At 50.0% G+C, this 11,527-nt stretch overlaps 1 protein-coding gene across 3 annotated transcripts in view; it reads left to right on the plus strand.

Moving 5' to 3' along the window:
* Nucleotides 1-1,820: 1,820 nt before the first annotated feature.
* The window catches only part of LOC134017759 (myc box-dependent-interacting protein 1), a 12,757-nt gene continuing 3,050 nt past the window's right edge, over nucleotides 1,821-11,527 (plus strand). Inside the window, exons 1-19 of one of the 3 annotated variants that reach the window (XM_062457748.1) lie at nucleotides 1,821-2,168; nucleotides 3,044-3,124; nucleotides 3,467-3,521; nucleotides 4,334-4,428; nucleotides 4,881-4,976; nucleotides 5,054-5,170; nucleotides 5,421-5,513; nucleotides 5,716-5,801; nucleotides 6,269-6,344; nucleotides 6,581-6,639; nucleotides 7,458-7,505; nucleotides 8,417-8,480; nucleotides 8,556-8,678; nucleotides 8,828-8,899; nucleotides 9,072-9,092; nucleotides 9,728-9,958; nucleotides 10,255-10,299; nucleotides 10,411-10,485; nucleotides 10,629-10,730. In XM_062457748.1, the coding sequence (XP_062313732.1) occupies nucleotides 2,082-2,168; nucleotides 3,044-3,124; nucleotides 3,467-3,521; nucleotides 4,334-4,428; nucleotides 4,881-4,976; nucleotides 5,054-5,170; nucleotides 5,421-5,513; nucleotides 5,716-5,801; nucleotides 6,269-6,344; nucleotides 6,581-6,639; nucleotides 7,458-7,505; nucleotides 8,417-8,480; nucleotides 8,556-8,678; nucleotides 8,828-8,899; nucleotides 9,072-9,092; nucleotides 9,728-9,958; nucleotides 10,255-10,299; nucleotides 10,411-10,485; nucleotides 10,629-10,730 (1,626 nt within the window). In that variant the 5' untranslated portion in view covers nucleotides 1,821-2,081. The remainder of the gene's footprint in view (nucleotides 2,169-3,043; nucleotides 3,125-3,466; nucleotides 3,522-4,333; nucleotides 4,429-4,880; nucleotides 4,977-5,053; nucleotides 5,171-5,420; nucleotides 5,514-5,715; nucleotides 5,802-6,268; nucleotides 6,345-6,580; nucleotides 6,640-7,457; nucleotides 7,506-8,416; nucleotides 8,481-8,555; nucleotides 8,679-8,827; nucleotides 8,900-9,071; nucleotides 9,093-9,727; nucleotides 9,959-10,254; nucleotides 10,300-10,410; nucleotides 10,486-10,628; nucleotides 10,731-11,527) is intronic. The other 2 variants (XM_062457749.1, XM_062457750.1) reach the window with 2 other exon arrangements.

Raw genomic sequence — 11,527 nt, forward strand, 5'->3', positions numbered from 1 at the left:
ACAGCACGCCGGATGAGAAGGCTAGTCTACTGTCATTAAATTCGGCCACCCAGTCTCTGGTGGTTTACATGTGTGGGACTATTGGAGCCTGGAAACTGATCCTTGCAACCGATCAAACATCAACTAGGTTCCTCCCCAGCCAAATAAGAGCCGTATTTGCCCAGTGTGGACATAGTATAGGTCTACTAAATTTCAGTTCGGGCACACCAACCTTTATTATATTGCTAGGTTAATGTTATTGGCTGTCGCTTGACATCAGTCTTTAAATTACTGGTTCAGTTCTGTTAATCTTGTGTAACCTTTCTTCTGAAGCAACCGGACCTGAAAATGCGCTTATGTTTCTTTTACGCAGGAGACAACTGACCCTGGAGGTGAGGTTGAGAAATATAAAGCCATATCGCCACCTAGAGTAAATTCATGGAGTAGAAATTGCGTGCTCACACAGAAAAGGATCAAAAATCGAAAATATAATCTTGCAAACTGCCTCATGAGAGCGAAGTAATATTATTTTGATATCATGCATTGTAATACTGTCGTGGGAAACGTAGCCTATACATATTAAAAGGAATAAACAAGGTTGACAAGAAATGTTTAATTATATATGGAGACTGACCCTCAAAGATTAATACAATACAGTGCTAGGTCGGCAGCTTTGGACGCATACAGCTTGAAAATGACATAGCTAATAAACAATATCATACAGAAAATCTATGAGTCTACATTATAATTAAAAACAATTTAATATATTTTGAGATAATGGGCTAGCAACCTCCACTGCAGCACGCATTCGCATGTGATGTTTTATTTTGTCCAGCAGAGGGCGCAGTCTCTGGGTGAGGGTACAGGCCTTTATATATATCTATGGGTACAGGAATGAGCTCGTCAGCCACATTTTAGTGTAGCGCGACGGTTAAAAACTCTATAGATAAAAACTTTTTATTGGAAGTTTGTTCTTTTGATCTATATTCACACAGGATGTCACGGTTAATATAATAATGATAATAGTTTGTGAGTGCACCTGAAAACAATACATATTGTCAACACAATAAAGTGCCTTAAATGCGGTCATCAGTAACACATCCAACATTTTCTTTTCTTAAGGCTTTTTAAAAGAGATATTAGTTAGTCATGTTCTGCTTTTTTATACTGACGCTTTCAGAGCGGCAGGAAAGGCACGGGAGAGTTGGAGGGGTTGGCATGCAGTAGGCTAAATGTCCCATGGTTGGAATCGAACCCGGGCGAGAACGCCACCCTATGTGGTTACGCGTTCAGAACGGCCCTTTTTAGGGACTTTCAAACTTTTAACCGGCTATCCTGATTCCTGAACAGGGCAGTCTCCTAAAATGTAGTTTGCGTACCCGATGGTTGGTTTTGTTTCACGCCCTCATTCTTCTCGGGGAGGGTTAGTAAGTGTGTCTAACTGTGTTGTTGTTGGCAGCTACAGAGTTAGCCTGCTGTCGTCCATCATCTTGTTTTGAACAGTTAAACATTGTGCAGAGTATAGCCTACTTATGATTTCCATAAAACAACAAATATATGATTAATTTTCACATATTAAATTGGAAAGTATGATGACATATCGAAAGGTATAAAAGGGGAAAATCTTTTAGTTTTATCAACGCCTGAACACTGATAAGCTTTGAATGTCGCTGTCCAGGTGCTGAAGTGCACTCGCCCCTTCCAGATGAATAGTTTGTTTCTACGTAATTTTGTTATTTAGACAAAAGGGTAGTGTTCATTCACGCCTGTCCATTTGCAAATACCACGACCTATTAAAACGGAGTCTTCTTATGAGCGGGCATTCACTGTGAGCGAGCGTCATCCCTTCGTGATGCGCGCTGGTCCTTTAAGAGCATCCTCTGGCGCGTTACCTTCAAGGCACGCGAACTCTAACGGCTTGGGAAAAACGTCATAGTGTTTCAAACATATATAGTGAAGCTGTTTTAACACCACACCAACCGCCTGTGGTCTTCCGCCTTTCATTTCCTGGATGTGGATGCGTTTCTCTAGACCGTCGTCGTAGCAGTAGCTGTTGTGGACTGTAGCGGAGCGTCTGATACCAACACGGCCTAGAAGACAAGATGGCAGAGCTGAACCTGGGGAAGGGGGTGACTGCGGGAAAACTCGCCAGTAACGTGCAGAAAAAATTAACGCGGGCACAGGAAAAGGTCTGAAATACAATATCGTCCATTAGTCGTTTTCATGTCCGTTTTTGATTTGTCTGTTGGCCTATGCCATACTGTCCAAAATGTCACATCTTCGGAAGGGACACAGTGGCGCATCTGGGTGTTTAACAACATAGAATGGGGGGGGGGGGGGGGGGGGGGGGTGGAAGGGCTTTTACAGGGACGGGTCGATCTTTGCCGAAGATAGGCCCTATGCTATTTTTCTTTACCGGATTAGTCAAGCCATGTACAAAATATTTCCCAGTTTGGATTGAATTCAAACATGAATTGTATCTCGTCTGCAATGTCCTGTTGCGACGCAAAGCGCACCAGTTGTGTAGCGGAGGAGAATGATTCCCTGCGAGCTAAGGCTGTTGCAGCTCTCAGACTGGGGATTGCATTTTACAGCACATCAGGGGCTGCAATGAGAGACAATGATCTGTCAAATTTACTGCATACTTAAATCATTTATTTATATGACGTATTGTATTATAGACCAGCTGGGATGGTGACACTTGTAATGACCCGGGTAGCCGCCAGGGGGCGACCTTCTGAGAGCCTCTCCCGGAAGCTCACCACCCCGAACATCTTCATCAAAATGACCAACTCATAAATTATTAGGTTGTTCAATCATATAGGCCTATATCAACTATTTAGAGCATGTATTATGATGTGTAATGATTGTATAAATATGACACGACACCAACAGTCAACCATTCACATATGGACATAATTATATAGGCCTTTATAAACAATTTAGGACGTATACGGATGTATAAAGAGTGTGTAAATATGACATTACACCAACGGTCAACTGTACACATGGAAGGAAACTGTAGAGCGAAATGTAGCTTCAGTGTTGGGTTACTGTTCGTCAGGTGTTGCAGAAACTGGGAAAAGCAGACGAGACCAAGGATATAGCCTTCGAGGAAGGAGTCATCAACTTCAACAAGCAATATGTAAGAGAATGTCTCTTCCCATAACGTTACTCACACGTTTATAACTCGTGTGTTTATGACACTGATGTCTGGTATCATAAACACACACACACAACAACATGTACCACTAGTGTACTGTGGTCATTTAGCAGAGGCATTTATCCAAAATGACATACATGTGACATACAAATCCTCTACCCCTGAGCTACACCCACCCTAGCTCTCCCCTCTACTGGTCTCTGCTAGAGGACCGGAGTCACGACCTCCCCTAGCTCTCCCCTCTACTGGTCTCTGCTAGAGGACCGGAGTCACGACCTCCCCTTCCCCAGCGCTGGGGTGACTGTTGTTGTGTTGTGTTCCCAGACGGAGGGCAGCAAGTTGCAGAGAGACCTGAGAGTTTACCTGGAGGCAGTGAAAGGTGAGGTGGAGGAGATGAGGGGTGGAGGAGATGAGGGGTGGAGGAGATGAGAGGTGGAGGAGATGAGAGGTGGAGGAGATGAGGGGTGGAGGAGATGAGGGGTGGAGGAGATGAGGGGTGGAGGAGATGAGAGGTGGAGGAGATGAGAGGTGGAGGAGATGAGGGGTGGAGGAGATTAGGGGTGGAGAAGATGAGAGGTGGACGAGATGAGGGGTGGAGGAGATGAGAGGTGGAGGAGATGAGAGGTGGAGGAGATGAGGGGTGGAGGAGATGAGGGGTGGAGGAGATGAGAGGTGGAGGAGATGAGGGGTGGAGGAGATGAGGGGTGGAGGAGATGAGGGGTGGAGGAGATGAGAGGTGGAGGAGATGAGGGGTGGAGAAGATGAGGGGTGGATTGAGATGAGGGGTGGAGGAGATGAGAGGTGGAGGAGATGAGAGGTGGAGGAGATGAGGGGTGGAGGAGATGAGGGGTGGAGGAGATGAGAGGTGGAGGAGATGAGGGGTGGAGGAGATGAGAGGTGGAGGAGATGAGGGGTGGAGAAGATGAGGGGTGGATTGAGATGAGGGGTGGAGGAGATGAGAGGTGGAGGAGATGAGGGGTGGAGGAGATGAGGGGTGGAGGAGATGAGAGGTGGAGGAGATGAGGGGTGGAGGAGATGAGGGGTGGAGGAGATGAGGGGTGGAGGAGATGAGGGGTGGAGGAGAAGCGAGCAAAGACTTAAAGGATTCTGAGACAATAAATGTCTCTTCACTGAACCCTGTGCTGTGTGTGTGTGTGTGCTGTGTGTGTACGTGTGTGTTTGTGTCCACAGCCATGCACGAGTCGTCCAAGAACCTGCAGTCCTGTTTAGGGGACATGTATGAGCCAGAGTGGTATGGCAAGGACGAGGTGGACTCCATCCTAGAGGTCAGTCGCACTCCTCTAAAACTAATCACATAGAGTGACTGTGTGTGTGTGTGTGTGTATGTGTGCCTGTGACTGTGTGTGTGTGTTTGAGAGAGAGATAGAAGAATAGAGGGGAGAGCGAGATAGTTGAGTTGGAGAGCTTCCAACAGCGTTCCGTTTCTCACACACACACACACACCCACACACTTCACTGCTGGATGTGTCTCTCCTCTTGTCTCCACCTCTGTTTCCTCTCTCGCTCCCTCTCGTCCTCCATGAGTCATCCGTCCAATTTGTTGTTTTTTTCCCTTCATTTGCTCTCGAAAAGAATGCACAAACAGTAAGAAGGTAAATCTAGCCTATGTGTGTGTAGCTGGAAGGTTGGTCTCTAGGCTAGCAAGAGTATAGATGAGCTAGTTTGCGTTTGTGTGTGTCACGGTGTGTAAAGGTGTACTGGTACGTGTGTGTTGCAGGATACAGATGTGTTATGGGAGGACTACCATCAGAAGCTAGTCGATCATGCTCTGATCTCCATGGATACCTACCTGGGACAGTTCCCCGATATCAAGGTACTGGAAGCGACCTGCACCATCCTGGTGCCGAAACGACATTGCTCCGTCACCTTAACCCCTCTCCTCCTCACCAGTCTCGTATCGCCAAGCGCGACAGGAAGTTGGTGGACTATGACAGTGCCAGACATAACTACTCAGCCACTCACAAGGGCAAGAAGAAGGATGCAGGGGGTGGTGTCAAGATGCCCAAGGTAACACCCCACACTGCACACATACATCTACTCATGTACTTGTACTCACACTTTGCGATCAAAACTTAATGTGTCTGTCTGTCTGTTTGCCTGTCTGTCTGTCTGCCTGTCTGTCTGTCTGTCTGTCTGCCTGTCTGCCTGTCTGTCTGTCTGTCTGCCTGTCTGTCTGTCTGCCTGTCTGCCTGTCTGCCTGTCTGTCTGCCTGTCTGTCTGTCTGCCTGTCTGTCTGTCTGTCTGCCTGTCCCCGCAGCCTGCTTCCCTGCTGGAGAGGGCTACCCCAGGCTGGGCTCAGGGGATCCTGTCAGCTCACAACGTGGCTCAGAGTAACCTCTCTAGAAACCAGGTACCTACTCTCACTACCTCTCTCTACCTCCCTCTCTCCCTCTCTCTCTCAGACTCTCTCTGTCTATTTCTCTCTGTCCTCTGTCCCTCTGTCTCTATATGTGTAGTCTCTCTCTCTCTCTGTTTCTGTCTATCACACCCACATCCACATCCATCTGCATTCCATAGATAGAACAGATTCTTATCAGCTGTGGGTCTGACAGGCAGAGGATGAGCTGGATCGTGCTCAGAAGGTGTTTGAAGAGATCAACGTGGATCTGCAGGAGGAGCTGCCATCTCTGTGGAACAGGTCTGCCTGCCTGTCTCTCTGTCTGTCTGCCTGTCTGTGTCTATCTGTCTATCTGTCTATCTGTCTGCCTGCCTGTCTGTCTGTCTGTCTGCCTGTCTGTGTCTATCTGTCTATCTGTCTATCTGTCTATCTGTCTATCTGTCTATCTGTCTGCCTGCCTGCCTGCCTGCCTGCCTGCCTGCCTGTCTGCCTGTCTATCTATCTATCTATCTATCTATCTATCTATCTGTCTGTCTGTCTGTCTGTCTGTCTGTCTGCCTGTTTATCTGCCTGCCTGCCTGCCTGCCTGCCTGCCTGCCTGCCTGCCTGCCTGCCTGCCTGCCTGCCTGCCTGCCTGTATGTATGTATGTCTGTCTGTCTGACTGTCTTTATGTTTATAGTGTATACAGACATTTAACTCCAATCCTTTATAATAGTGTTCCTTGCCCCCCCCCCCCCCTCTCTCTCTCCCCCCCTCCTGTCTGCAGCCGTGTGGGGTTCTATGTCAGCACGTTCCAGAGCATGGCTGGCTTCGAGGAGAAGTTCCACAAGGAGATTGGCAGGGTGAGAGTTCTCCCATTCCAGCTGCTGTACATGATCGCCATGGGGACAGGAGGTGGCTTGGTCACCATGGGTGCATGGGCTTTGGATCCGAGATAAAGCTGGGCTTCCATCTCAGTCAGCATAGAAAACAAGTTCTACTCTTCCTCACTATCTCTCTCTCTCTCTCTCTCTCTCTCTCTCTCTCTCTCTCTCTCTCTCTGCCCCTTTCCTTCCGTCCTCCCTCTCTTTCCTTGCAGTTGGACCAGGACCTGAATGATGTTCTTGTGAAACTGGAGAGTGGAGAACAGCCCACAAGGTGAGCCAGCCTATCCTCACTGAATGGTCTCTTCCCTAGATAGCTAGTGGTGCTAACTCGCCCTGGCCCAGATAGCTAGCTAGTGGTGGTAACTCACCCTGGCCCAGATAGCTAACTAGTGGTGCTAACTCGCCCTGGCCCAGATAGCTAGCTAGTGGTGCTAACTCGCCCTGGCCCAGATAGCTAGCTAGTGGTGGTAACTCACCCTGGCCCAGATAGCTAACTAGTGGTGCTAACTCGCCCTGGCCCAGATAGCTAGCTAGTGGTGGTAACTCACCCTGGCCCAGATAGCTAACTAGTGGTGCTAACTCGCCCTGGCCCAGATAGCTAGCTAGTGATGCTAACTCGCCCTGGCCCAGATAGCTAGCCAGTGGTGCTAACTCGCCCTGGCCCAGATACAGCTATTAACGTTTACCAGGCTACTATCTTCAGCTATAGTATTAGAAGTAAGACAATAGTAATAGTACTGATGATAATAGCCATAGTAAAAATAGAGGTTGTGGTTGTAGTAGTTTTAATTTGTAGTAGTGGTACTGGTATTATTAGTAGTAATAATAGTAGTAGGACTAGCAATGGTAATATTGTCATGGTAGTAGCAGTAAAAGTAGCACTAGAAGTACTATTAGAAATGGTGATTGTGGAAGTATTGCCATCTAATATTAGCAGTATAAATAGTATTTGTAGTAGTAGTAGTTGTAGTAATACTCCACACACCAGAGGCTACGTGTCACAGCTGGGTTGTAGAGCTGTACAGTGGGTAAAGTGATGTAGTGAAGTGAATGGTTTCTAGATTAAATGGTTCCACCCCACCCCCACAGAAAGACAGGTAAACGCGGTGGGAAGGCGGCCGCCAAAACTCCGAAGAGGTACAGTAACCACAGCAACCACAGTGAACTCTGTCTATTGCACTAACGTGTCAGTCTGTCTGTCAGCCCTGGGTTCTGCGTGGGCAGCCCTGGGCGGAGCTTGGTCTGTTGTGAACTCCTACAGAGAGGACTGTGTTGGATTTATCTTTGTGTGTACCCCAGTCTGGTCCTCCAGATAACGCAAGCTGTCCCCCCTGACTGCTCCACCCTCACCTCGGCGCTTGATTTAGACCGCCCGGGCAGTTGGCTGGGTGGCTTTGCACTCGGACATGCAATAAAGCGAATGCAGTTCAAGTATTTGACCCATCAGTCCCCAAGCCTGTCCTTCTGAGGAGGTGAGGAGGGCGGGTGGAGCCGGCCTGGGGCGGACAGCTGTGGAGAGCTGGGAGACGAGAAGCCTGGAATGGGGCCCAATGTTCTTCTGTGGACGTCCAGTAGTCACTGTCTTCTAGAGAGTTCTGTTGCTTGTAGTGTAGACTCTGCCTGGCCTGACTATGTAGCTGCACTTTCATCTACCTCTGTCCCGTCCAGATTACTGACTGACTGCTACTTCTGCTCGCTAGCTGGCTACCTGGCCAGGCACTGCACTGTAGTGTCTCCTGCACGACTCCTGTGGGGGGTGGGGGTGGTGCGGGGTATTGGGGGGGGGGGGGGTATGCTTCATAGTCCTGCATGAGAACGCTTGCAACAACACAGCCCTGTTCTGATCTAACCCGTACCTGCATGTGCCACCTGTTCAGCAGCTCATTCACTAACCCACTATCCCCTCTCCTGTCTCTCTATGTCTGATCCCTTCTCTCTCTTTGTTTCTCTCTCTCTCTCTTCCTCTCTTTCTACTCTTTCTCTCTCTCTCTCCACTCTGTCTCCCCCTCTGTCTTTCTACCTTTCTCTTTCTCTCGTTCTTTTTCCAGTGATGCAACCAATCACACTCTGAGTCCAGGAGGACCCCCGGCTATCCCCAAGTCTCCATCCAAGGTAGAGCACTCACACACACACACACTCACACACATACACTACCATACACTCACATGCACACCCTCTCCCTTGTAGTTGCGACCTGCTATGCCCCCTCCTCCGAAGGTCACCCCCTGCAAGGATCTGAAGCCGGAGAACATTATCAACCTCTTCGATGCCGCGGCAGCGCCAGACATCAGCATCACATCCCCGACTCAGGTGCACAACCCCTGACCTCTCCTGACGTTGACCCTGAATGTAACCTGTGACCCCTGAACCCTGACTCTGCACTCCTATCCTGAACCATGGTCCCTCCCCTGACCCTTGACCCTAACCGTGACCCTTGTGTTGTTGCCCCCTGTTGGTAGTTTGACAGCCCTGCAGGAGGTACCCTGCTTGACCTGGTTTCCGTGCCTACGGCCAGCCCAGCCGCTGCTCAGGTGACTGGCACACAGTTACCATGGTGACATGTCTCCAAAACCATCACTCTCTGTCTCTGCCTTCTCTCTCTCTCTCTCTCTCTCTCTCTCTCTCTCTCTCTCTCTCTGCCTCTCTTTATCTCCCTCTCTCTACATTTCTAATCCCTCTCTCTTTGTCCCTCTCTTTCTGCAGCCTGCCTCCTGGGATAGCTGGGTGAGTGATGCACACTACTGCATGTCCTGTGTGTTACTGTATGATGTCCAGTATCTTGCTGTATGTATGAACACGTGTCCTGAGACAGGGCCTGTGCCTCCCTGCAGCCTGAGGTGAGACGAGGTGAGCTGTCTCACCTCGCCTGAGGTGAGACAGCAGGCTGTCCTCTCTCCCAGGTCATCACAGTATGAACAGTGTGTGTTGTCCTCCAGCAGTCCAGGCTTCATCCACAGGAAACACAGTGTGACCTCTCACCTCTGTTCTGGTATCTTCCTGTTCTGTTTCCTCCCCTTTTCATTAATCTCTTTATTTACTCCTCTACATCCCCATGGCAACCGGTACTATGTGATTAATTTGTGGATGATATTCCAACCCCTTTCCCATCCACAACCCCTGGTCTCCATGGCTATCACCACCATGTGGTCACCATGACGACCTCTACCTCCGGTCACCATGACGACCCCCCCCCCCTCCCCAACCCCCGGTTACCATGACAAACACTTTGTCTGGTCATCATGACGACCACTTTGTCTGGTCACCATGACAACGTCCACCTTCCGGTCACCATGTCGACCAATTCCACCTGGTCACCATGACGACCTCTTCATGCCCCTCCCCCCCTGCCCAACCCCCAGCCAGAGGACAGCCCAGCAGCAGAAGAGCCCCCAGAGCAGGGCTGGCACGATGACAGCCCCCAGCCTGTTGTTGTGGACCCCGTGGCCCTGGCCCAGGAGGGCTGGGGGGACGATGGCAGCCTGCCCGTCAAGGTCCCCACCTGGGACGATGAGGGGGGCTCTGCTGACCCAGCCCCAGACCCTGCCCCAGTCCCAGACCAGGCTGGCTGGGAGGAGGAGGAAGAGGCCCAGGTACGATGGACTGTCTAGGGATGCATCTGAACCTGCTGGATGGATGCATCGGCTGGAAAGAAGGCGGAGGATGAAGGGAGGAGAGGTGGAGGAGGGGTTGAAGCTGTAGTTGCAGCCCTGGAGCATCCCTCCCATGCCCCTCGTGGCTCCTGCTGTGGAGCCATGGAGCCAGCCTCACGGTGCTCTGTGTGACTCAGTACACAGGAGAGCTGCTCGGCTCTCTGTCACTGGACAGGGCTGGTTTCTGTACTGAGATGTGTGTGTGTGTGTGTGATGATTGCTCCTCTGTGTTCCAGACTGACAGCAGCACACCAGTAGTGGACGGAGCAAAAGCAGTGGATGTGAGTGGTCCATGGTTAAATCTCTCTCTCACACATACACACACACACACACACACACACATAGAGGTCTGCAAGAGCCCTCACATTTATCTTTCTTCTTCATTGGTCTAGACTCCTGCGGTGGTGGCAGAATCAACCAATGGGGCAGCAGAGGGTATAGAGATGCCTCCTGGCTTCCTGTTCAAGGTTGGTGTTCACACAGAGTACCTCCTCAATCCCATGACCACCCCTAGTCTAGTCCCTACCCCAGCCTGCTCCCCTAACGCAGTGACCCCTGACCCTTGACCCACTGACCCCTGATGTGTGTGTGTGTGTGTGTGTGTTTGCAGGTGCAAGCCATGCATGACTATGCAGCCAACGACTCAGATGAACTGGAGATGAAGGCAGGACAAGTGGTGCTGGTGGTGACCTTCGAAAGCCCAGAGGAACAGGTACACACACACACACACTACACGCACAACACATGCAAACTGTACACTTACACACTGTACACACACACTCAAACTGTACACACACACGCACTGTACACACACAGTACACATACACAAACTGTACACACATACACACTTATTCTGTATACTGTACACACACTCATACACAACCAACCACTGTTTTACTTATTGACTTAATACCTGTGTGTGTGCTTGTGTATGCTTGTATGCGTGTGTGTGTACTTTCCTGTCTATGCGCGTGTGTGTGTTTGTGTGCGTGTGTGTTTGTGTGTGCATGCGCGTGTTTGTGTGTGCATGCGCGTGTGTGTGTTTGTGTGTGTTTGTGTTTGTGTGTGCATGCGCGTGTGTGTGTTTGTGTGCGTTTGTGTGTGCATGCGCGTGTGTGTGTTTGTGTGTGCATGCGCGTGTGTGTGTTTGTGTGCGTTTGTGTGTGCATGCGCGTGTGTGTGTTTGTGTGCGTTTGTGTGTGCATGCGCGTGTGTGTGTTTGTGTGTGCATGCGCGTGTGTGTGTTTGTGTGCGTTTGTGTGTGCATGCGCGTGTGTGTGTTTGTGTGTGCATTCGCGTGTGTGTGTTTGTGTTTGTGTGTGCATGCGCGTTTGTGTGCGTTTGTGTGCGTTTGTGTGTGCATGCGCGTGTGTGTGTTTGTGTGTGCATGCGCGTGTGTGTGTTTGTGTGTGCATGCGCGTGTGTGTGTTTGTGTGTGTGTTTGTGTGTGCATGCGCGTGTGTGTGTGTGTGTGCTTGTTTGTGCGTGTTTGTGTGTGTGTTTGTGTGT

The sequence above is a fragment of the Osmerus eperlanus genome, chromosome 3 (genome assembly GCF_963692335.1).
Source record: "Osmerus eperlanus chromosome 3, fOsmEpe2.1, whole genome shotgun sequence".
NCBI lineage: Eukaryota > Metazoa > Chordata > Actinopteri > Osmeriformes > Osmeridae > Osmerus > Osmerus eperlanus.